At 41.1% G+C, this 27,216-nt stretch overlaps 1 protein-coding gene across 2 annotated transcripts; it reads left to right on the top strand.

The window, feature by feature from the left end:
• Positions 1-14,717: 14,717 nt before the first annotated feature.
• Positions 14,718-24,284, top strand: LOC132864380 (tripartite motif-containing protein 16-like). Of its 2 annotated transcripts, XM_060897804.1 has the most exons (7): positions 14,978-15,062; positions 17,158-17,221; positions 17,849-17,929; positions 18,461-18,694; positions 18,883-19,009; positions 22,555-22,614; positions 23,498-24,284. In XM_060897804.1, the coding sequence occupies exons 3-7, from the start codon at positions 17,915-17,917 to the stop codon at positions 24,028-24,030; spliced, it is 969 nt and encodes a 322-aa protein (XP_060753787.1). In that variant the 5' UTR covers positions 14,978-15,062; positions 17,158-17,221; positions 17,849-17,914; the 3' UTR covers positions 24,031-24,284. The 2 variants fall into 2 exon arrangements, with proteins under 2 accessions (XP_060753786.1, XP_060753787.1); XM_060897803.1 differs by lacking the exon at positions 17,158-17,221 and having other exon boundaries at positions 14,718-15,062.
• The last annotated feature ends 2,932 nt before the right edge of the window (positions 24,285-27,216 follow it).

Below are 27,216 nucleotides of genomic sequence, written 5' to 3'. Positions count from 1 at the left end.
CTCTGAGTTACATGTCAGTCCTGGGATCGAAATGTTGACCTCTTCTGCTCCTTGGACCTGCCTGATCCATCCTGGTGCCCTGTGTCTGGTTGGAGTCTCATCGCATCACTTCTGTGGAGGACGGCCCCATGTGGACAGTTGGGGGTCATGCCTGGAGAACGCTCTGAACTCTTGCAGTGGTGCTTTTGTGGCTGGGGACTGCAGTTGACTTGCTGACTTTGGGACTGCGGTTGTCATGAACAGTTTTGCGCTTGGGTTTCCGTCGGTGGGGGGTTTATAGCATCAACGAAGCTGACTTTATGTTAGGACTGTTAATGTTATAGTCATGTTGTCTGTTGTTGCCCAAATGAGGATGAGTTCCCTTTTGAGTCTGGTTCCTCTCAAGGTTTCTTCCTCATGTCGTCTGAGGGAGTTTTTCCTTGCCACCATTGCTACAGGCTTGCTCACTGGGGATAGATTAGGGATAAAATTAGCTCATGTTTTAAGTTGTTCAAATTCTGTACAGCTGCTTTGTGACAATGTTTATTGTTAAAAGCGCTATACAAATAAACTTGACTTGACAATAAAACAAAAATTTTCACCTTTAAAGTGGTAGGCATGTTGTGTAAATCAAATGGTGCTAACCCCTGAAAATCCATTTTAATTCCAGCTTGCAATGTGACAAAAAAGGACAAACACCAAGGGAGATGAATACTTTTGCAAGACACTGCAACAGCTGGCCGAATACACTTTTTTTCCTGTAGCTTGATGTAGTAATTGACTTTGCAAACAATATTACTATTATAATAATAACAATAGTAATAATAATCAGTGATTATAAGCGGGCTGCCTTGTTGCTGGCAATGGAATGATGTAATGACTTGTTGCTAGCTTGACATTTCTGCTTGCTATTGAAAGTGAACTCTGGTAGCCTGGTAGTGACCCTCCCCATCTGAGTGGAAAAAATGTTTCAACCATCAAATGTGCTTCAGGGGAAATTAATTATGGTTTGATGACTTATCAACTGGATTCTACAAAAGCGAAGTAAGATCATTTCACTTTCCTTCTATGCTTAACCCATGTTCTGTTTTTTTTTTGACAAATATCTTTATTAACTTTTTTCAATTACCATAGGAAAGACATACAAAAACATCACATAAAAAAGGCACCTCCGTTATCATGCTAAAGCACAAAATATTCCAAATTGGAAAATAAATATTGAGTGAGATGGTTTAGTTGGTTTAGCAGTTGCTCATCATGAAAAAGGAAAATCATTCCAAAAAAAAAAACAGACAGCAGATAAGCATGTAGTGTGTATGCACACAGATACAGCAGGCTACAGGGCTACAGTAAAATCCTCTCCCTCCAGAAATTCCATAAATGATCTTTACAAACCTCTTATATTTCCCCTTAACTATGTAAGTCAGTTTTTCCATAGCAATACATTGCAATAGCCCCTCAACCCAACTTTGTTTACTTGGTCTATGAACTGACTTCCATGACAGTGCAATTTTATGTTTGGCTTCAAGGAGACACAATATGACCATCATTTTCTTAAACTTCCTACTGTAAGTGTACAGTTTTCTGGAAAAAGTCCAAATGTACAGAGTTTAGGACACAAAGGAAGAGGTTCATTTGTTACCTTTGATAAGATTATAAGGGCGTTATGGTGGTGTAGTGGTTAGCGCTGTCGCCTCACAGCAAGAAGGTCCGGGTTCGAGCCCCGTGGCCGGCGAGGGCCTTTCTGTGTGGAGTTTGCATGTTCTCCCCGTGTCTGCGTGGGTTTCCTCCGGGTGCTCCGGTTTCCCCCACAGTCCAAAGACATGCAGGTTAGGTTAACTGGTGACTCTAAATTGACCATAGGTGTGAATGTGAGTGTGAATGGTTGTCTGTGTCTATGTGTCAGCCCTGTGATGACCTGGCGACTTGTCCAGGGTGTACCCCACCTTTCGCCCATAGTCAGCTGGGATAGGCTCCAGCTTGCCTGCGACCCTGTAGAACAGGATAAAGCGGCTAGAGATAATGAGATGAGATAAGATTATAATGATCTCCTTCCAAAACTCTTGAATGGTGGAACATTCCCAAATGCAATGATATAAGCTGCCTTTATATGTACCACAGTTGACACATGTATCAGGCGTGTTAGGGTAGATACGATGTAGTACCTCAGGGGTAATGTACATTCTTATCAGTCATTTGTACTGTAATAATTTGAACCGTGTATTTATTGTTTGAACATGACACTGTAAACATACATCCTTCCATTCTTCTACAGTAATTTCCTCCTTAAGATGGAATGCACGTCTTTTATCCTCTGAGGATTCTTTACTTCCAGCTATAATGATCTGGTAAAATCAGGAGATGAGTCCTGCTGCACCATAATGGTTCACAGCTGTCAATTCCAAAGAGTTCTGAGTGGGGAGATCTCAGGAATTTTGAGTCTTTGATATATAGTTTCTTATCTGGAGGAATTTGAAAAAGTGTTTTGAGTCAATATTAAACTTTTGCTTCATCTCATTGAAACTTAAAAGAATATCCTTGTCATATAGATCTGATACTTTGCTGATACCTCTATCCACCCATAACTTAAAACCTAGATCATTAGTGCCTGGCGTTAAATTCCTATTACCCCAAATAGGGGTGAATTGGGATAAAGGAGCATTTTCTTTGAGGTAATTTAACACCTCATGCCATATTATCAGAGTATTTCTAACAAAGGGGTTTAAAGTGAGTTTTTTCAGTGTGGGAAGGTTTGCTGAGTAGAGATATAAACTTAAGGGGATTTTAGAGGTTGTGATCTCCTCCATCATCACCCAATGCAATGCTGTTTTAGGCTCAAGCCAATATGAGGCTGCTCTTAGTTGGGCTGCCCAATAGTATCCCTGGAGGAAAGGTACTGTAGGCCTAACCCTCCCCTGTCATACGGTAAGTACAACAAGGTCAAGCGCAGTCTGGAACGTCTACTGTTCCAAATAAAATGACAAAAAATATGTTTCATTCTGGTGAAAAAATCAGTAGGAGGGGGAAGTGGAATGGTTTGGAAGAGGTAAAGGAACCTAGGAAGAATATTCATTTTCAGAATGTTAAGTCGCCCAATCATGGACACTGGCAAAGATTTCCATCTATTAATAGAATCTACTACAGAGTTTTACCATAGAGTTATAATTAGCTGGTACCATAGCATCTACTGTAGACCAAGGAGAAAAAGCGGGGAAACTATTGGCTTGGCGTATTAAAGCAGTGCAAAATGAAAGAGCCATTTTAGAACTTGAGTCAGAAGAAGGAACAGCAGTCACGACTCTACAAGTTATTAATAGTACTTTCCAGTCATTCTATTCAGAGCTGTACACATCAGAAAATTCTACAGTTTCTCACTCACTTCATTATTTCCTAGATGGAATTGAAATACCTGTCCTGGGGAATAGTACCAAGAAAGAACTCAACTCCCCAATTTCACTGTGTGAATTATCAGAGGCTATTGATAGTATGAAGGGAGGAAAAGCACCAGGGCCTGATGGTATTCCTATTGATATCTATAAAAAGTTTAAAGGTGTGCTGCTTGTCCCTTTATTGAATATGTGTGAGGAATCATTAGAGAGGGGTGAGCTGCCCTGATCACTTAGGAATGCACTTATAACTTTAATTTTGAAGCCAGGAAAACCCTCTACAAAGTGTGAATCGTACTGCCCTATCTCCTTGATCAACAGTGATGCTAAAATAATAGCAAAAGTTCTTGCCCAAAGGCTAGAGAAACATCTACCATCAATTGTTGATCCAGATCAAAATGGTTTTATAAAGGGCAGGCAGGGTTCCCACAACATTCGTAGATTGCTGAATATTATACATGCTAAGAAGGAGACTGTAATAGGACTTGATGCAGAAAAGGCCTTCGACAGGATCGAGCACCCATACCTGTTTGAAGTGCTTAACCGTTTTGGAATAGGCACCTACTTCCTTAGATGGATAAAGGTCCTGTATCATGACTCTAGGGCTTCAGTTTTGACTAATTATATGGTATCAGGACAATTTTCTCTCCATAGAGGCACAAGGCAGGGGTGCCCCCTGTCCCCCCTCCTTTTTGTATTGGCCATTGAGCCCTTAGCTATTGCAATCAGAAATAATCGTGAGATAGCTGGCATCAGAATAACTAATATTGAGAATAAGATAGGATTATACGCTGATGATGTTGTTCTCTTTCTGACTGACCTTAAAAGATCTATACCTACCTTATTAAAAGTAATAGGAATATTTATATTTGGCAACTTTTCAGGATATAAAGTTAATGCAGCTAAATCAACTATCATGTTTCTGAAAAAGTCTGAAAGATTATCTCCACCACTATGTACACCTCTTAGGAATATTTTGGAAAGTTTTACATATCTTGGTGTTAAAATTACATAGAATGTCTGTTTTAGTTTCATTAGACTGAATACTGCTTTATTTGTAGATAACTCACTATACTGTGCTCTAAGAATAGCCAGCTTCTGTTTGGTCTCATCCGTCTCTAGTATATTAATTTCTGTTTCAAGTTCTTTAATATCTTTTTCTAACTCTATATGTTTAAGGTGTTGTTTATTTGAAATATTACTTGTATAGCTGATCATTTGCCCTTGTATATAAGCTTGGAATGCCTCCCACCTTATAGATGCCGATGTTTGATCTGTATTGATTTTAAAATAAACAGCAATATTTGCTCCAACAAATTTCAAAAACTTATCATGTAGCCATCATGCGCTTAATTGCCACACAGAAGGCCCCTTAGGAGCTGTTGTAACAGTATAACTAAGTAACATCAGCGCATGATCTGATATGACAATGCTTTTATATTCCAAATCATTCACACTATCTATCATGGGTTTAGAAACAAGAAAATAATCTATACAGGAATATGAATTATGCGTAGCAGAGTGACAAGAATATTCCCATCTAGAGGGGTTCCTATGTCTCCAAATATCACAGAGCCCTAGCTCCCGCATACTGTATAGTGTTGAATTATTTTCCTGCTCTGCATGTGTGAGGTGTCTACTCCTGAGGATTTATCGAGAGTTGGATCAAGCGCACAATTAAAGTCTCCTGCCAGGCAGAGGCATCCATGTAATGTTGATAAAATCAGAAATAAGTTATCATAGAAATGTGTATCGTAACTATTAGGCCCATATATACATACCAAGTTAATATCTTGATCCAATAAAGAGCCCTGAACAATGCATACATGTCCACCTATACGGATTGTCCGGAAATTATACGGATTTTAGCTCATTTCAAGGGCGTGCGGGCGTATAAACAAAGTCTTACGGATTTTCAGTATTTTCTGACCTAAATTTATTTTGTGTATCTTACTTGAACATCGTCAGCTGATCGTTGCAAAAACATACAAAAGCTCGATTTATAGACAAAGAACAGCATGTATGCAGAGGCAGATAACCCAGACTATGTGAAACCGGATGTTTATTCCTCAAGCCTCATGCAGTATCGCGACTGCGAGACTTTGCTCGTTCTGGTCATGCGCACGATCTGCATTTAAACGCGCCAAACGGTCATTGTTCGAATGATTTTCTCATTGTGCAGAGCGACATTGTTTACACCTGAGAGATTTTGAATAGCGTCTGCTGAGTGAAAGAATGGGAACACCAAGAAAGAAAATGAGATATGGCGAGCGGTATCTTCCTGAATGGAAGGAGACATTTAATGGTGTCATTGTTCGGTGAAAAATGAGGAGTACGCGCACTGCACAGTTTGTGTGCGACAGAGGTGGAAAAACTGGATTGACAAAGTAAAAGTCCTGCTTAGGTTTTCCTTCTGCCTGTGCTCTCAACACAGGTGATTTCACCAATTAGCTCATCAACCTGGCTTAGGGGATGTGGTAATTAGGATCAGCTGGTTCATTGAATTGGCTGGAGCAAAAATGTGGCAGGGTTTTTACTTTCTGCACCCGGGTTTTTCCACCTCTGGTGTGCGAGATATAAAAGTTGCGGCGTCTGGAGTTTACGACGTGAGGGAACACATGAGGTCCAAACTACATCAGCGAAATTTGCACCAGAAACAGAATCAGCCGCAAATGACGATGTTTGCAAAGCCTAAGACCGATGATCAACCAACAAGTGTAATAAGAGTAGAAGTTACGATCTGTAATTTTATTGCTCAGCACAATTTGCTGCTAGCTGTTGCGGATCACCTGACAGAACTGTTGCCACGAATTTGCACGGACAGTACGATTGCGAAATCTATCAGGTGTAGGCGCACCAAAACAACGCAAATAATCAAAAAGAGCTTGGCCCCCGAAGCTACACTACCGATCATCCAGCATCGCCGGACGTCGCCATTTTCCTTGATGATCGACGAATTCAATGACAAAAAGATGGACAAGCGACTGGCCATTTTGGTGTGGATCTTCAACATAAACAGAGGGGCGAAGTCAAGAATCATAGACATGCCCGTGTGCAATATCGGCACGGGCGAGGCGATTTTCGACATGCTGGACGAAGTTCTCAGGCAAGTTATATTTATTTATTTATTTATTAAGTTTGGTGCGATTCGAAGGCTATAAGGATTTTATGTTGATTTTATGGATTTCTTCCTCTGATACTACAGGTGGACGCCCAAAGGGGTTGACATGTATGCAATGACACATCTTCCAGTTGTGTCTTGTATGGTATTATAGATTCTTAATGGAACAGAGGAGTGTACCAGTATTGCTACCCCTCTTGCATGGGACGAATATGAAGCAGATATGATTTGACCTGACCATCTCCTTTTTAATGGAATATATTCGCTAGACAGCAAATGAGTTTCCTGAATAAAAGCAATCTGTGTTTTAAGTTGTTTCAGCCTGGACATTACTTGTTTTAGCTTCACTATTTTCCTAAGACCCCTAACATTCCAATAAATCATATTTATTCTAATATCACTGCTCATGATACTAACAAACAGCTAAACATATTAACAACCACTTTTTGACCATGCCATGTAACAGGATGAATAATGTGCCTCCAAAACTAACCAACATTAACCAACAGAACACAAAATACAAGCGCCGCTTCCAAATGAGGCAAAGTGTCAACCCTGTGCAGACGAACACGCACATCTCCCCCTCCCCCCAGTGTCCGAGATCTTGGTTAGGCTCCAGTCTGATCCTCTAAAAGGAGCAGTGAGCTACTGACAGTCACTACAAAAAATAAAGAAAACAATCACTCAAACAAAACATCATCGGGCATAAATCCGACATTTGTAAACAGAAATAGTTCGGATAAAAAAAAGAAATGTTTGTTTATGACCAAACTTCCACACAAACGGAGTCCACAGTGGAACCTTTCACTGAGAATTGTTTTGTAGGCTACTCGTTGTTTCCAGGTGATCCAGGCTACTATCGCCGTGGCTGGAGCTCTCCATCTGTCAAATGAATTCCTCAGCCTTAGCGGGAGAGCTGAAATAGTGCCAGATCCCGTTGTGTCGAATTCGCAATCTTGCCAGGAACATAAGTCCATACTCCTTACGCAAACGTTGCAGTCTTTGTTTCACGCCATTGAAAAGTTTCCGCTGTTTTTGAACCTCTGAGGACAGATCCGGGAAGAACATAACACGACTATTCTCGAATAGGACTTTCTCTTTCAAGTGTGCTGCCGTCATTACTCGATCTCTGTCTCGGTACATCAGGAATTTCACTAACAGGATACGTGGCCGTGTCTCACCCGTCCCTTGGTCCTGGTGTTGTGGGTTGGTAGGCCTGCCCAGCCGGTAGGCCTGCTCGATGGTAAAGGGCTGCTCTATGGATATATCAAGGGCCTTCGGTAACCATGCCATTAGGAATGCATGTGCATCTCCCTTCTCTGTCCCCTCGGGTAGTCCAATCGGTCTTAAATTGACTGCCTCCATGACATTAAGTCTTGGATGTCAAATAATTTTCTTCAACTAAACAGCGATAAAACTGAAGTTATCATTTTTGGCCCTCATAAATCTCTAAACCACTTCTCTAATAGCTTAGATTATCTCTCCCCATATGTCAAGTCCCACGCCAGGAACTTGGGTGTCATCCTTGACTCTGAGCTCCGCCTTAATAAACAAATCAGCTCTGTCGTCAAAAACAGTTACTATCAGTTAAGAATCATTGCCAAACTCAAATCCTTTCTGTCCTATCATGATTTGGAGAAAGTCATTCATGCCTTCATCACATCACGCTTGGACTACTGCAATTCCTTATACCTTGGCCTCCCTCAGTCTTTTCTATCACGTCTTCAATTAGTCCAAAATGCAGCTGCAAGACTGTTGACAGGCACTAGGAAGCGGGAGCATATTACTCCAACTCTTGCCTCCTTGCATTGGCTCCCCATTCAATTCAGGGTAAAATTTAAGGTTTTACTGCTTGTTTTTAAGACTTTACATGGCCAGGCTCCATCCTATATTAGTAGTCTCATCCACACACATCCACATCCAGATCCCTTAGATCTGCAAATAAAGACTTATTAATTGTGCCCAGAACACGCATGAAAACGAAAGGTGACAGGGCTTTCTCTGTTGCTGCTCCACGTCTATGGAACCAATTACCTTCTAATGTTAAAAGTGCCGCTTCCATTTTCATTTTCAAATCCCGACTTAAAACTTACCTTTATACTCTGGCTTTTCCTTCGTCTTAACCCCCTTTTCCTGCTCCATTTCTCAAAACTTCTGTGTACTTATATTTGTGGTTTTGTTTATAATTGCATGTGTTATCCCTTTTCTGTGATTATTTATACCTTCTTGTTTTATTAACTCTGTACAGCACTTTGGTCAGTTTAAAACTGTGTTTTTAAATGTGCTTTATAAATAAATATTACTTACTTACTTAAATTGGAGCGGTGTTGTCGGTTTTCAAGCTCTTCCATCTGTAAGGTAAGCTTTTGGACCTTTTTCTGTATGGTGTCAGACATCCTCGTTAGCAAAGTGATCTGGTCCTCAGCTGTACTAATGCGAGTTTCAGCTGTTGTGAGTCTTTCAGAAAAGGCCCCTATAGCTTCTTTAATCTCTCGGTTAGATGAGATTACTTCACTTAGGCTACATCCACACGACAACGGCAATGAGATTTTTTTTTTTTTAAGCGGGTAAAAAAAAATCACATCCACATGGGCAACGGATCAGTAAAATATCAGGTACATATGGCAACGCAACGCTTGCTGAAAACGATGCAATACACATGCCACACCTCTACGTGCGCTGTAAGACGGTCCCATTGGAGACACCAGAACAATAGAAGAAGTAGGACGCATGCGCATAAACCCCTTCTTCTACCCGGCGTGAAGCACTCACAGGAACAAACACACAACAACAAGAAGAAGATGGCTGCGACTACGCGAGGAAATCGTGCCTTCTGTGTGTACAAATTAGTTTTATTAGTGTGCATAGTTTTATATAACTTAATTTTCTTATTGTGTGTGAACATTTTGAAAAGCATTTTTATATAATTTATATAACTTTTTATATTGTGTGTGAACATTTTGAAAAGCAATCTTATCCAATAAAAAAAAGAACTTCAAGAAATGGTTCAGTTACTTGTTTATTTAAAAGAAAAGCTGTATACAAAAGTGAATGCAATACAGTGGTTCATACAAAACAGTCTGTTGAAGGGTCTTCTGACCCTTTTCCCCTCTGCCTCCATTATAGTCAGGTAACTGTTGCTTTGTGTGGAAGGCTGTACTTTCTGTTCATCAAAGCAGGTGTAAATTGTCTGTCTGGCAGGTCAGTCAGGTTAATGTGTAAACAATTTCAAAAGATTCTTATCCATTAGAAAGCAGGCAAGAAATGGTTTGAGTCACTTGTCTATGTACAACACCCACACAGTTTACTAAATCCACACTAAAGAATCTCATCTCGTTATCTGTAGCCGCTTTATCCTGTTCTACAGGGTCGCAGGCAAGCTGGAGCCTATCCCAGCTGACTACGGGTGAAAGGCGGGGTTCACCCTGGACAAGTCGCCAGGTCATCACAGGGCTGACACATAGACACAGACAACCATTCACACCCACATTCACACCTACGCTCAATTTAGAGTCACCAGTTAACCTAACCTGCATGCCTTTGGACTGTGTGGGAAACCGGAGCACCCGGAGGAAACCCACGCGGACACGGGGAGAACATGCAAACTCCACACAGAAAGGCCCTCGCCGGCCACGGGGCTCGAACCCGGACCTTCTTGCTGTGAGGCGACAGTGCTAACCACTACACCACCGTGCCGCCCCACACTAAAGAATACTGTATACAAAAGTGATTGGTACATTAAAAAAGCAGTGAACAGAAGTGACAGATGATGTGCGCGAGAGTGCTGCTTGTTCTAGTCATGTGGTTGTGACATCATCGTAAACAAATCCGTTCTACTCATCCAGACGACTTCGCAACGGCGCCGTTGCCAGATTTTTCCACTCTGGAACCCGTTCTCAAAAAATATCGTTTTGGGGCACCCAAAACGCCGGTGCCGTGTGGACGCCAGGCCGAAACGATAAAAAATTTTATCAGATTCACCTGAATCCATTGCCGTGTGGACAGGGCCTTAGTTGTGTGGAAAAGTCATTCCTAAGCGACTGTATGGCTGAAAAAAGACGGCTTTCATCGTGGCTAGTTTCGTCAAGGGTTAGCATCTCTCCTGGCTCCGTGGACTGCACATGTTCCTCATGTGGCATTGCAAGGTCTACCTTTATATCTTTAGGTGGTCGGCCTTTTCCTCGATTTTTTTTGATGACATATAGACTGTATAAATGTTTTTTGTCAAAAACTGCTCGATATATACGTTATAATGTTAAAAGTTATTTCAAATTTGCCAGAGCCCAGGCCCATGTGACCGTTCAGCTGCTCGCCATAACCAGAACTCCCCATGTTCCATGTTAATATGACAGTGAGTACAGACTAGCTAGACCAATGGTTCTCAAATTGCATGCTGTCACACATTGGTGTACTTTGGCAGCTGGACAGATGTTCCTTGGAATTAATCCTTTTTTTATGTTAGACACACATGCCTATCATCATATGTCAAGATGTGCCTTGGAAATACCTGTTTTGATATGTTTTGCGTGCCTTGTGCCAAACATTTGAGAATTGCTGAACTATCACAGACCTAACGACGCCACTGCATTATGCTGATATACACATCCCCAACTTTCTTTACGATGGACAATAGTAATAACAGACCCCCATGCCCATGGTATAAATACTCACTCAGTCTGTTGCTTTGCTTACATTTGATCTTACGCTAAGTATACTGTGACTGTGACCGTTACTAAGCGACAACACACAACAATGTCTTATTTGTTTCCATTTTATCCCTCAATTACCACACCTCTCTCTGACTGAGAAGAAAATATGCATTAAGGTGAGATCAGGCTTTTCTCAAAGCAGGTGTGGAAAAAAAAAACAGGTAAGAGGTAGGAGGAATAATGAAGGATGATGGGGCCAAGGACAGTGAGCAGGACTTGGACCACACAGAACCATTCCAAATCACATCATGTTCAGAGTTGAGCATGTACAATATCTAGCAACATGTTCTGTTACGAGGGATTAAAATGATCACACTTTAATAGGAACTTCTTGTTGATTCTAAGATTCCTGTTCTTGGCTGCAGGAGTGGAACCCAATGTGCTGTTCTGCTGTTGCATGCTGAGATGCTTTTCTGCTCACCACGGTTGTAAAGAGTGATTTATATGAGTTACTCTATCCTTCCTGGCAGCTCAAACTGTTCAATCTGTCCATTTTCCTCTGACCTCTCTTATCAACAAGGCATTTATTTCCACCCACAGAACTGTTGCTCATTCACTCGATGTTTTTTTGTTTTTCACACCATTCTGTGTAAACTCTAGAGACTGTTGTGTGTGAAAACCCCAGGAGATCAGCAGTTTCTGAAATACTCAAACCAGTCTATCTGGCTCAAACGTGGCTACGGCATTGCGCCAAACGTCCACAGCTGCGTCCGCTCACAGTGAGTCTTTCCGTGGCCCGGTGCAGAAAGGCATGACTGAGCCAGCTTCTCCATTTAAAGGTTAACCAAACACACCTGTTTACCTCAAAGTTAAACTAGTAATGAATCTCTCCTGGCTCCGTGGACTCCACGTGTTCCTCATGTGGCATTGCAAGGTCTACCTTTATATCTTTAGGTGGTCGGCCTTTTCCTCGATTTTTTTTGATGACATATAAACTGTATAAATGTTTTTTGTCAAAAACTGCTCGATATATACGTTATAATGTTAAAAGTTATTTCAAATTTGCCAGAGCCCAGGCCCATGTGACCGTTCAGCTGCTCGCCATAACCAGAACTCCCCATGTTCCATGTTAATATGACAGTAAGTACAGACTAGCTAGACCAATGGTTCTCAAATTGCGTGCTGTCACACATTGGTGTACTTTGGCAGCTGGACAGATGTTCCTTGGAATTAATCCTTTTTTTATGTTAGACACACATGCCTATCATCATATGTCAAGATGTGCCTTGGAAATACCTGTTTTGATATGTTTTGCGTGTCTTGTGCCAAACATTTGAGAATTGCTGAACTATCACAGACCTAACGACGCCACTGCGTTATGCTGATATACACATCCCCAACTTTCTTTACAGTGCCACAGTGCCACAGTGAAAGAAAGTCACACTTTGAGATCACGATTTTTCCCATTCTGATGTTTGAACATTGTGAACATTAACTCTTGATTTGTATCTGCATGACTTGATGCATCGTGCTGCTGTCAAGGGATTGGCTGAATAGAGAACTGCATCAAACAGCAGGTGGGTGGATGGGGGTTCCTAATAAAGTGGCTGGGGAGTGTAATATGATATTAGTTTTCAATAAATCCAATACTGATTAGCATTGATCGATATTTACATTCACAAAACAGCAATAAAAACTTACTCACAATTTCTAAGTGATTCAAGCTAAAAAAAATTAAAATAATCAAGCAGGGACAGAATGAAGTCGTGTTGTTACCTGTATGGGGTTTTATTCCTCCTTAATTTCCTAAGATCGAAAGTTTCAAGATCATATCATCCTTTCTTCAGACAAAACAAAAACAAGGAGTCTGGTGGAGAGTCGTGTAGTAATTTGATGTGTTGGTCCATGGCAAAATAACACAATAGCCTACTTTCAGAGCAAGCGAAGCCACCATGGATGTAAACAAGAATAATAAGCCTTTATTTATCACACGTACGCTCAAGCACAGACTTAAGCACAGTGAAATTCCTCCTCTGCATTTAATCCATCTGAAGCAGTGAACAGACACATGCACACACAAGTGAGCAATGAGCGCACGCGTGCACACACACAGCAGTGGGCGGCTATGCTACAGTGCCCGGGGAGTAGTTGGGGGTTAGGTGCCTTGCTCCAGGACACTTCAACCCAACCTCAGGCCATGGCTGCCCCATGTTACCCTAACCTGCATGTCTTTGGACTGTGGTGGAAACTGAAGCACCCGGAGGAAACCCACGCAGACACAGGGGAGAACATGCAAACTCCACACAGAAAGGCCCCCATTGGACACTGGGCTCGAACCCAGAACCTTCTTGCTGTGAGGTGACAGTGCTAGCCACTGCACCACCGTGCCACCCGAAGAACGCATGAAAAAAAGTTTTGCTCATGATCCCAGATCACAGCTTGTTCTTGGTTTTCCGTAAAAATAATATAAAAATATTTCCTCAAAAATAATCAATCTCCTAGCACTGCCTTCGGTGTCAGTTATAAGGTTACAGTCCTCACAGCAATGACCCACTGCTTAAACGTTATGGATTCAGACATACCAGTGTTTAACACAGCAGCGATCACGACTTATGATGAGCGGCATTTAGCAAGCGACTTTACTTTTGGCTAACATTATGCTAACAAGAATGAAATAGCATACATTACGTTCATTACTTGTTTAACTTTGAGGTAAACTGGTGTGTTTGGTTAACCTTTAAATGGAGAAGCTGGCTCAGTCATGCCTTTCTGCACCGGGCCACGGAGAGACTCACTGTGAGCGGACGCAGCTGTGGACATTTGGCGCAATGCCGTAACCACGTTTTTGTGGGGCTTAAGATGGCATTTATGGACAGTTATGGACTTGCTCTCCAGTTATTGTTTCAGTGATTTGAGCAGCTTGTGGAAATAGCTGTGTTTTTTTTTTTTTACATTTACAGTTTTGGGCACTGAAAAGTTGGGGGGGGGGGGGGGCAGCTGATGGAGCAAGCCTTGCAGTAGTTGGGGCAGCTGTCTCCCTGTAGAGCCACCCCTTCCTGTGCCTGTTTTTGACGTTGTCCCTGGATTTGTATTTTTGGATTGTTTCCTGGTTCTTTAATAAAACAAACCTGCACTTGCATCCAGCTCAGCTATCGGCCTTACAATAAAATTGCTTTGAACTTTTTTTAAAATGTATTTTTGTGACTTAATTTGGGTCAAATGCATTTTATAAGCTTTTGTAACAGGAATTTGTCTCTTATTTGTTCGAGTCCATGCTGTCAATGACATTTTATGCAAACATTTCTGTGATGATGTAAAGGCAATCACAGCACGTGGTCATGAACCCCCCCCCCCCTCCCCCCAAAACCAAACAAAACAGGATTTAATTAATGTGACTCTTTAAATGACAGGGAAGCTATTGTCTCACAAATTAAATAATAATAATAATAATAACAATCTTGACACTTTTACTTTAAACCCTTGCATGTTTAGGGGTAAGGATTAGCCATATGCCTGCAGTCACGCTCTTTTTACAGCCACGCCCACTTTCTGTGTGGGACTATAAAATACACAATAACTGAAAGTTGATTTCAGAGAAAAAGAAAGGCAGAAACCAGTTGAGATTCCTGTACCTGGGAGAAAACAAACCCACACTCATGCACTCAAGGCAATTAATCCTTGCCTGGTGTGTCTGGCCTCCTTTTGTGAAGATCATCTTAAAGCTCACTATCAATCTCGGGCTTTGAGGAAGCACAAGTTAGTTGAAACCTGTTCAGAGCTCCAAGCACGACGATCTGCTCTCAGCACGACGAACTGATGGAGATCTGCTCTCAGCCTGACCAAAGCATCATCTGTTACTTGTATATAACAGATGAACACAAAGGCCACGATAATATTGCAGCTAAAGCAGAAAGAACTGAAAAACAGGTGAGAACTGGACATCATTATTCTTTAATAAGTCAATTTAATCTCATGAAATATTCTCATGTAATTTTATTTCTAAGGTTGATGGGAAGGAAGTGTTAAAAAGGTCAGATCAGTCAGTACAGTTTTAAATATTCAGCAACCTTCTTCTAGCGAAAACGAGCACATGGCCATGTTGAAGCTCTGGAACAAAGTTATTACAGTGTTCAGCTTTGTAAACTATGTTATTTTATAATAATTTTTTCTGTTTATACATACTACCATATATGTACTTTTAAGACAAAAAGATACATGTTAGAGGAAGTACATGAATGTTTTTAATTTTTCCACCGTGGTCTAGGAGACAAAGGGCACTGAATCGTGCGAATGACTGAGATGGGAAGGGCGACAAGCTTTAAGAAACTATGGTTGATGAGGGCATGTTTTGCAGTGATGTTATTTCACTGGTATGTACTGATAAAACAATCCCCTTTTGAATACACTAACGCTGCGACATATCAAACATGTCGCTGCCTGCCCAGCGGAGTGGAACTGTGGAAACAGGGGGGTAGGACTGTTTACTCAGTGCTATGTGAGCAAATCAAAACACAGAAACAGAAAAGGTCCTCCTGTGTGCATTGCTCTGGTAGTTGTGGGCAGACAAGTAGGTGTTTCATCATCTACTCTGCTCCCCAGTCACATGTTTGTTCATCACTGTTGTATCCCCATTTCTTCATCAGGACTCTACATTGTCCGGTTTCAGTTCTAAGACGGTTTAGGCATGGCCATATCAGCCATGCCTCATTGGATCCTGGGGGCAGGCATTCACTGGGGCTCAAGTTCAGTTTGTGAGGAGCTGTCTGGAGGTGGTTTGTCCACATATGGCCCTTTTCCACTACCCTTTTTCAGCTCACTTCAGCTCGCTTCAGCTCACTTCAGCCCGACACGGCTCGCGTTTCGACTATCTCAAAACAGCATGACTCAGCTCACTTCAGCCCTGCTTAGCACCCAAAACTCGCACGGTTTTGGAGTAGGGCTGAAGCGAGCCAAACCGAGCTGAGTGAGGCTGGGGGCGTGAGCAGATACTCCCCTGTGCACTGATTGGTGAGGAGGAGTGTCCTCACATGCCCACACACGCCCCGCGAGCACGCTGGGATCTGTAAACACCGTAAACCCGGAAGAAGAAGAATTACGAATTACGAGAATTTCTGAAGCCTTATGCGCCTCGCCTCATCTATACGCTCTTGCCAGTATCTGTTGGCGTTGTCGGTGACAACAAGCCACATCACCAAGACCAGCAACACTAACGACTCCATGCCCTCCATGTTTATTGTTTACTATCCGGGTTGTGAGACTACCGCTTAAAAGGTCACTGTTTGTGCCGCTTAACGACATCACGTGATGTCCACCCACTTTCGCTAACTCCACCCAATGTGTCCACCCACTTCCAGCCAGCACGGTTCAGCGCGGTTGTAGTCGAAATGCAACTCCAACAGCCCCACTCAGCTCGACTCAGCACGGCACGGCTCAGCCCAACTCAGCCGCATTTGTAGTGGAAAAGCGGCAATAGTCAACCTTTGGTTGTAAGCACTGCCATTAAGTGCTGTAATGGAATGTAGAAAACTGTGTCTTGATTTGAGTCTCTTATGTGCTGGTTCATGTTGAAAGAGTGGGTGGAGAGGATCATTCTCTTGTTTGAGTTTCTCTATCTGGGCTGAAACTGTTCTTCTGATGTGTGGGGGTGTAATACCGCACAACAGGTCAACTCTTGTTGGTCTTGGGCATCCGGATATGATTCTGCATGTGTTGTTTAAGGCTGAGTCCAGCTTTGTGGTATGGGCTGATCTGCTCCATACGGGGATGCATATTCAGCTGTAGAGAAACAGAGGGCAAGAGCTGTAGTATGGATAGTTTTGGCATCTGCACACCACTTGGTGTTTGCAAGCTTCTTCAGGATGCTGTTCCTGGCTCCAACTTTTGCCCTTGTCTTCATAATGTGTTCCTTGTATGTGAGAGACCAGTCTAGGGTAGCACCAAGGTAGACTGGCTTATGGGTATGTTCCAGCCATTTACCCTGCCATCTAACCCTAAGCCGTCGATCTGCGTCTCTGTTCCTTAGGTGGAAGACGCTTACTTGGATTTTGTCAGGGTTAGCCCCTAGGTGGTTCTTGGCATAGTATGGGGTAAGGTTTGCCAGGGCATTACTCATTGTCTATAAACCATGTATGACGAGATTGAGTGGAATAACTGTTTTATTCTATCCACATTAACTGGATTTTGAGAAACAGTGCATTTTTATTTTTATTTTTTGCAAATTCGATAAATAAAAACTTTATACAAAACATCTGACAAAATAATTTCCACTTAGAATGTAAACAAACTGGCGAAATGACAGGAGCAATTTGTGAAAAATGCGATAATAATTCTTGAAAAATAAAAAGGACACGTTCTTACCATCAAATACTTTCACTCCTTTTTTTGTATTTTTTTGGGGTTTTGTTTTCAAGTACAGTTTTTATTTCATCCTCAGTTAGTTCAGCAATACGCTCTGCCATTTTGTTTTACTCTACTCATGGTATATGAGCTGATATCCTTGTAGTAGAGTAGCCAATCAGAACATGCGACTGCTCATATCCAGTGAATGTGGATAGAATAATGAGTTGTCTATTTATTTTAAAACTTGCAATTATATCATGATTTAAAAACTATAATTCTGCAGAACATGAGTAAACTTTAACTCTTTAGCTACAGTTAATATTGAAACATTGAGCTCCTGATGTAGAAATCATGATTTTTTTGTTCTGGCTCAGAATGAGCTGAAGGTGAAGCAGAGGATCCAGGAGAAGCAGAAGAAGGTGCAGGAGCTAAAACAGACTATGGACACTATTAAGGTGTGGAGTGAAAACACACACACACATGCACACGCGTATACACACACACAAACACACACACACACACATTTACTTCTTTATTTGAGTCCACAATTTACAATATATATAAGCCCTGCGATAACCTAGCGACTTGTCCAGGGTGAATCCCACCTCTTGCCCATAGTCAGCTGGGATAGGCTCCAGCTTGCCTGCGACCCTGTAGAACAGGATAAAGCGCCTAGAGATAATGAGATGAGATTATATGGACACAAATGTAACAGATGCATTACCTGCTCAGACATGTTCTTGATATGTGATTTCAACAGTTACACTTTAACAGCAGCATTTCAAATCTTATGGGTAAACACAGCATCTTCTCCTCCAAATGTGACAACTTCCAATTATGGATGAGACTGAACAATACTTAGCCAACTGTTTTGCTCTCGCCTTTGAAAATCTAACTATCGTAAGACCCCTAATGACCAGCCTATGCACATAATCCAGGCTGCCAAATATCAATACAAAAAGCTGACTTTGTGTGCATCCTAACAGAAGCGTTCACAGGCAGCAGTAGATGACAGTGAGAGGATCTTTACTGAGATGATCATCTCCATGGAGAAAAAGCGCTCGGAGGTGACGGAGCTGATCAGAGCTCAGGAGAAAGCTGAACTGAGTCGAGCTGAGCGACTCCTGAAGCAACTGGAGCAGGAGATTGCTGATCTTCAGAGGAGAGTCACTGAGCTGGAGCAGCTTTCACACACACACGATCATGTCCACTTCCTCCAGGTAACACTCACTGTCTGATCTACAGAGGGCGCTGTTCCTCACAAAGTTTCCTCCTAAAAGCTCATTACAGCAACAACAAACGTTCCTGTCTGAGATCCCAAGTGTGTCTTTGGTCTGATTCAGTCTGAGATTCATTCGTTCCTCTCCTACACTTTTCTCCTTCTCTATTCTGTGTTTCCTCTCTGTAGAGTTTCCCATCTCTCTGTGTTTCTCCTGGATGTGACGACTCACCCAGCTTCACTGTCAATCAACATCTCTCATTTGATGGAATGAGGAAATCTCTCTCAGATCTGAAAAAACAAGCCAAGCAAATTTGTGAGTAAGAAATTAACAAAAGGCATCCATAAGGTGAACAAGCAAACATTTGATCACAGTAAAGAGAGCCATAAAATTCACATCACAGAAATAAGAAGTAAGCAGGAACAAAACTGCATAAAATCACAAAGTATTAGCATTAGCCTCAGAAATTACATCAAGATAAATTTATCAGAAAAACATGAAGTCAAGTCAATGTATTTGTATAGCGCTTTTAACAAGAGACATTATCGCAAAGCAGCTTTACAGAAAAATAACGATTTTAAAAATATGAACTAATAACTTTATCTCTGATAATGAAGTTTGAGGTCATGGTGGTGAGGAAAAACTCCCTCAAATGACATGAGGAAGAAACCTTGAAAAGAACCAGATTCAAAAGGGAACCCATCCTCATCTGGGTGATAACCGATAGTGTGATTATAAATAACTCACTTCTCTAACTGTGTCATATATGGTCAAAAAGTGTAATTATGTAACCAGGAAATTCATGACAGTTTCATGATGACATCTACTTTGTTGAAGTTATCAACTGTTCACTGATGTTGACTTGAAAACTGTTCATGACAACTGCAATCCTAAAGTTATCATGATGATTGTAGTCCTAAGCCTTCTGTCTTGTCAGAATTAAGTAGAAGGAAGTTAATAAGCATCCAGTGTCTAATGTCCTTTACACATTCCTCAATTTATTTAAGCTGGTGTGTCTCATCTGGCTTTGCTGAAACATACAACTGTGTATTATCAACATAACAGTGGAAACTAATACCATGCTTACGAATAATATTACCCAGAAGTAGCATATATAAAGAAAAAAGCAGTGGGCCTAACACAGAACTTTGTGGAACACCAAACTTTACCTTAATATGCATTAAGAAGTCACCATTTACATGATAGCGATGAGTTAAATAAGACCTCAGCCAGGAGACAGCCGTTCCCTTAACTCCCACAACATTTTCTAGTCTATCAAGGAAAATGGAATGATCAGTAGCAGTAGGCCAGTAGTAGGTAATTTACTACTTTAACCAGTGCTGTCTCTGTGCGATGAAGAGGTCTAAATCCTGACTGATACGTTTCATTGATGTTATTCCTATGTAGATATGAACTTAATTGCTGTGCCACAGGATATTCTAGGACCTTGGAGATAAAGGGGAGGTTTGATATTGGCCTGTAATTGGACAGCTGACTGTGATCAAGGTCAGGTTTTTTAACCAGGGGTTTGATAACTGCTAGTTTAAAGGATTTAGGTACATAGCCAGTACTATGGGAAAATTGATTATTTTTAGAAGTGGTTTAATGGCTTCTGGTATTATCTGTTTGAAGAGTTGTGTAGTAGAGGTAAAGGATGTAGTACACAAGTTGAAGATTTTGATGAGGAAATTAGTGAAGTTAGTTTGATTTCTGTGTGGCATCCAACTGTGTGTCATCAGCATAACAGTGGAAGCTAATACCATGCTTACGAATAATATTACCCAGAGGTAACATATATAAAGAAAACAGCAGTGGGCCTAAGACAGAGTCTTGTGGAACACCAAACTTTACCTTAGTATGCATAAAGAAGTCACTATTTACATCAACAAACTGATAGCGATCAATTAAATAAGATTTGAGCCAAGAGAGGGCCGGTCCCTTAATTCCCACAACATTTTTTAGTCTATCAAGGAGAATGGACTGATCAATGGTAGTAGGCCAGTAGTAGGTCATTTGCTACTTTAACTAGTGCTGTCTCTGTGCTATGATGAGGTCTAAATCCTGATTGATACATTTCATAGATGTTATTCCTATGTAGATACGAGCATAACTGATGTGCCACAGCATTTTCTAGGACCTTGGAGATAAATGGGAGGTTTGATATTGGCCTGTAATTGGGCAGCTGTTTTTAATCAGGGTTTGATAACTGCTAGTTTATACGATTTAGGTACATAGCCAGTGCTATGGGAAGAACTGATTATATTTAGAAGAGGTTCAATTGCTTCTGGTATTATCTGTTTGAACACTCGTGTAGGTAAGGGATCTCATACACAAGTTGAAGATTTTGATGAGGAAATTAATGAAATTAGTTTGATTTCTGTGTGACATCCAACTGTGTGTCATCAGCATAACAGTGGAAACTAATACCAATGCCCAGAGGTAACATATATAAAGAAAAAAGCAGTGGGTCTTGGATGGAACTTTGTGGAACACCAAACTTTACCTTAGTATGCATTAAGAAGTCACCATTTACATGAACAAACTGATAGCGATCAGTTAAATAAGACCTCAGCCAGGAGACGGCCGTTCCCTTATTTCCCACAACATTTTCTAGTCTATCAAGGAAAATGGAATGATCAGTAGCAGTAGGCCAGTAGTAGGTAATTTACTACTTTAACCAGTGCTGTCTCTGTGCGATGAAGAGGTCTAAATCCTGACTGATACATTTCATTGATGTTATTCCTATGTAGATATGAACATAATTGCTGTGCCACAGAATATTCTAGGACCTTGGAGATAAAGGGGAGGTTTGATATTGGCCTGTAATTGGACAGCTGACTGTGATCAAGGTCAGGTTTTTTTAACCAGTGGTTTGATAACTGCTAGTTTAAAGGATTTAGGTACATAGCCAGTGCTATGGGAAAATTGATTATTTTTAGAAGTAGTTTAATGGCTTCTGGTATTATCTGTTTGAAGAGTTGTGTAGTAGAGGTAAGGGATGTAGTACACAAGTTGAAGATTTTGATGAGGAAATTAGTGAAGTTAGTTTGATTTCTGTGTGGCATCCAACTGTGTGTCATCAGCATAACAGTGGAAACTAATACAAATGCCCAGAGGTAACATATATAAAGAAAAAAGCAGTGGGTCTTGGATGAAACTTTGTGGAACACCAAACTTTACCTTAGTATGCATAAAGAAGTCACCATTTACATGAACAAACTGATAGCAATCAGCTAAATAAGATTTGAGCCAGGAGAGGGCTGTTCCCTTAACTTACACAACACTTTCTAGTCTATCCAGGAGAATGGAATGATTAATAGTAGTAGGCCAGTAGTAGGTCATTTACTACTTTAACCAGTGCTGTCTCTGTGCTGTGATGAGGTCTATATCCTGACTGATACAGTTCATGGATGTTATCCCTATGTAGATAGGAGTATGAAGATTTTGATGAGGAAATTAGTGAAGTTAGTTTGAGTTCTCTAAGGGGAGTAAAATATTATAATTACTGATCTGATACAGTTATATTGATATCTAAAGGGTTACTTATCAAACTGCCTGGCTTTAAATGAATATTTTGAATTTTTGCCCCTGATACTTTCAGTTTTTCCCATTGAAAAAATTCACAAGGTCATTGCTACTACAGTACATGTTGAACTTAATCACAAAGCCACAAACTAATCTTACATTTTTGGGGAAAATCATAGCTGAAGCCTTACATTTAAATGTATAGTGAGCCCATTGAGGTGGTGCTGATGTCTCTCTGAAACTGGCAAGGAACCTAATTTCTGTAAATATTCATGCTTTTAATTGTTTTCACATAATAATTTTTCAGTCTCCATTTCGTCTCTGTGTCTCCACAGCTGCAGCCATTCAGATGATTTTACCCCCAGAGCTAAAGAGCAAAGAAGATTTTCTGCAGTGTAGGTGTAAAACACAAACATATGCGCATGCACTCACTCACTCACTCACTCACTCACTCACTCACTCACTCACTCACACTTCAGATGTGGATAGTAACACGTTACATTTACTCTGTTGCATGTACTTAAGTAACTTTATCCAATAAATTGTACTTACAGGAGTCATTTTAATGTGCATGATAGGGTGGGGTAACATGCCTCCCTCCTCTCCACACACCCTTTAAGGGATATGCAACTTTGCTGTGATACAAAAGTTAAACGTGTAAGATTTTTATCCTAGTTTTGAGTGATGATGAGATGAAAGTATAAACGAAATCTGAAAATTGTTCATGTATATATACTTTACATTTAAGTAGTTTTTAACAAGAAAGTACATTTGTACAAAGGGGGAGTTTTTCTCCAGTGGTGGGGCAAAACACCCCCCAATGTGGGGTAAAACTCCCCCAGCCTGACTTTCAATCACGTCATACATGAAAAGAGAATCAATTCGCTTCATACATTAAAAGCAAAATCACAAGATAAGTAGTCTTATTATTATTATTATTATTTATTTATTTATTTATTTATTTATAATTATAGGCTACTATAGCTATTAGATCAATACGTTAACAGTAACCAACTTTCCTAGCTAGCCTGTTCTTCCTGAACACACACACACACACACACACACACACACACACACACACACACAGAATGTCTTTAAACATGTCTGTATTGTTGATCTAAATCTGATTGACTTTCCCCTGATCATTGATATTGTATAAGATTGAAATATTTAATATAGAGCAGCATTAGGAGGACAGAAACACGGACAGGTGTCTCACACACACTGGTTATAAATCCTGTGATTAACATCTAACCTGTGGATATTTTATTGTTTTAGATTTCTGTGATCTGACTCTGGATCCAAACACACAACATCCTCAGCTCTTTCTGTCTGAGGGGAACAGAGTGGTGACATGCAGCAAGACAATACAGCAATACTTTGATCATCCAGAGAGATTTGAGGTCTGGGAGCAGGTGTTGTGTAAGGAGAGTGTGTGTGGACGCTGTTACTGGGAGGTGGAGTGGAGTAGTGAGAGCTGGGTGCATGTATCAGTGTCATATAAATGGATCAGCAGGAAAGGACAACATAATGAGTGTGGGTTCGGACGCAACAGTCAGTCCTGGAGTCTGGAGTGCTCTTCTTCCTCTGTCTCTTTCTGGCACAACGACATTAAGACTGTGCTCCAAGGTCCAGCATCCTCCAGAATAGGAGTGTATGTGGATCACAGTGCAGGAACTCTGTCCTTCTACAGCGTCTCTGACTCGATGACGCTCCTCCACAGCATCAAAACCGAATTCACTTATCCTCTTTACGCTGGCTTTTATATATGGAAGCCTGACTCAACTGTGAGGTTATGTGATCTGAAATGAAATGTTACTAAAACGGCTTAGAAAGTTATCATTGGGGTGTCAGATTTAATTTCTCCCTTAGTTAGAATGTTAATTTTGTATGCACAAACTGTAACGATAATTAATTATCATTTTCTAAGTGCATCTATTCTGTAGTTTAATAGATTACATAAATACTCCAAGCTTGATCAGTTTAGAGTCGCCAGTTAGCCTAACTACAGTGATGCTTGAAAGTTTGTGAACCCTTTAGAATTTTCTATATTTCTGCATAAATATGTCCTAAAACATTATCAGATTTTCACACAAGTCCTAAAAGTAGATAAAGAGAACCCAGTTAAACAAATGAGACAAAAATATTACACTTGGTCATTTATTTATTGAGGAAAATGATCCAATATTACATATCTGTGAGTGGCAAAAGTATGTGAACCTCTAGGATTAGCAGTTAATTTGAAGGTGAAATTAGAGTCAGGTGTTTTCAATCAATGGGATGACAATCAGGCGTGAGTGGGCACCCTGTTTTATTTAAAGAACAGGGATCTATCAAAGTCTGATCTTCACAACACATGTTTGTGGAAGTGTATCATGGCACGAACAAAGGAGATTTCTGAGGACCTCAGAAAAAGCATTGTTGATGCTCATCAGGCTGGAAAAGGTTACAAAACCATCTCTAAAGAGTTTGGACTCCACCAATCCACAGTCAGACAGATTGTGTACAAATGGAGGGAATTCAAGACCATTGCAATCCTCCCCAGGAGTGGTCAACCAACAAAGATCACTCCAAGAGCAAGGTGTGTAATAGTCGGTGAGGTCACAAAGGACCCCAGGTAACTTCTAAGCAACTGAAGGCCTCTCTCACACTGGCTAATGTTAATGCTCATGAGTCCACCATCAGGAGAACACTGAACAACAACAGTGTGCATGGCAGGGTTGCAAGGAGAAGGCCACTGCTCTCCAAAAAGAACATTGCTGCTCGTTTGCAATTTGCTAAAGATCATGTGGACAAGCCAGAAGGCTATTGGAAAAATGTTTTGTGGATGGATGAGACCAAAATAGAACTTTTTGGTTTAAATGAGAAGCGTTACAGTATGTTTGGAGAAAGGAAAACACTGCATTCCAGCATAAGAACCTTATCCCATCTGTGAAACATGGTGGTGGTAGTATCGTGGTTTGGGCCTGTTTTGCTGCATCGGGGCCAGGACGGCTTGCCATCATTGATGGAACAATGAATTCTGAATTATACCAGCAAATTCTAAAGGAAAATGTCAGGACATCTGTCCATGAACTGAATCTCAAGAGAAGGTGGGTCATGCAGCAAGACAACGACCCTAAGCACACAAGTCGTTTGTAGCAGTTCGTGTGGGTGGAGCACAGAAAGATGGCAGGCCAGAATTAAGTTCCACAAACTCTTTATTTTAGCTTTTCAGCTTTAAACTATTCACGCACGTGCACACACACACACACACCAGTCGTCTGGTTGGGGAGAGAGCTTCCTTCCTCTGCTCTCTCTCTCCTCATATAGGGCGCGGTCACTGGGGAAGACACACAAACACAGATTAACCAACATCAGGTGCAGTGATTCTGCCACTTACCTTCCCTGACTCCACCCTCCGGTCACAGACCGACGCTTGACCACGCCCCCGCTGCCACATCGTTCTACCAAAGAATGGTTAAAGAAGAATAAAGTTAATGTTTTGGAATGGCCAAGTCAAAGTCCTGACCTTAATCCAATCAAAATGTTATGGAAGGACCTGAAGCGAGCAGTTCATGTGAGGAAACCCACCAACATCCCAGAGTTGAAGCTGTTCTGTACGGAGGAATGGGCTAAAATTTCTCCAAGCCGGTGTGCAGGACTGATCAACAGTTACCAGAAATTTGTAGTTGCAGTTATTGCTGCACAAGGGGGTCACACCAGATACTGAAAGCAAAAGTTCACATACTTTTGCCACTCTCAGATATGTAATATTGGATCATTTTCCTCAATAAATAAATGACCAAGTATAATATTGTTGTCTCATTTGTTGAACTGGGTTCTCTTTATCTACTTTTAGGACTTGTGTGAAAATCTGATGATTTTTTAGGTCATATTTATGCAGAAATATAGAAAATTCTAAAGGGTTCACAAATTTCAAGCACCACTGTATATGTTTTTGGACTGTGGGGGAAACCAGATCACCCAGAGGAAACCCACACAGACAACATACAAACTCCACACAGAAAGGCTCCTGCCAGCTGTGAGATTTGAACCTGGAACCTTCTTACTGTGAGGCAACAGTGCTAACCACTGCACCACCAAATTATACTACCGCAACAAAGTTACAAGCTCGGGCTTTACAATACCAGTCAAAACTTTAGATACACCGACTCTGCACCTGCTCACGCTCAAGACTCCACTTCCCAGAGTTCACAGTGGCCTTCAAATATAGCCGCCATAGACTATAACAACCATTCTGCACCACACCGCTCTCAGTCTCCGGACTTCTAATCACACACATGCACACACACACACACACACACACACCTGTTCCTGGTTACAGCGCAATCACAGCCACAGGACAAAACGACTCTGTTCACAGTTTGTCATTTGTGAAGTAAATGCTCAGTGTTCCTGTGCCTGACTTTACCAAGCCTTTATTGTTCATGCTGATTATTTAGTTATCATTTATAGTCTCTGCCTTTGACATTCTGTTTGTGTCTCGCCTGACCGTTGCCTGTTTACTAACTCTGTCTTTGCTTCATGGTTTGGATTTGTCTGCCTACTTGCCTTCAATAAACATTCGTCTGTCACCAGCTTACCTGATACTCATTCATAGGGTTTTCTGTATTGTGACTGTTTTCTATATTATTGAACAAAACTGAAGACGTCAAAACTATCAAATAACATACATGTGGAATCAGGCTTGTTGTACTCGAGTCTGACTTGTGCCCTAATTTTAAGGACTCGTGACTTGACTTGGATTTGAGCACTGATAACTCAGACTTGGACTCGGACTCGTGCATTAACTGCATTCGGACTCGTAAAATTTTTGTAACATGCCATAATAATTTGGCATAATATATTTATATGTACATTAATTTTGTACTAATTTTGTATTAGAGTGTCACACCTGTGCGCCTTGGCGTGTGCATCAGATAGATTCTTGGGTGCGCTCCGGACAGCGTGCGGGCCAAGAGGACTCTCGCACGCGCCTTAAACGACTCGCATCT

The sequence above is a fragment of the Neoarius graeffei genome, chromosome 17, assembly GCF_027579695.1.
Source record: "Neoarius graeffei isolate fNeoGra1 chromosome 17, fNeoGra1.pri, whole genome shotgun sequence".
Taxonomy (NCBI): Eukaryota; Metazoa; Chordata; class Actinopteri; order Siluriformes; family Ariidae; genus Neoarius; species Neoarius graeffei.
The sequence above is the reverse complement of the archived record's forward strand: the minus strand, read 5'-3'. Positions and strand labels throughout refer to the sequence as shown.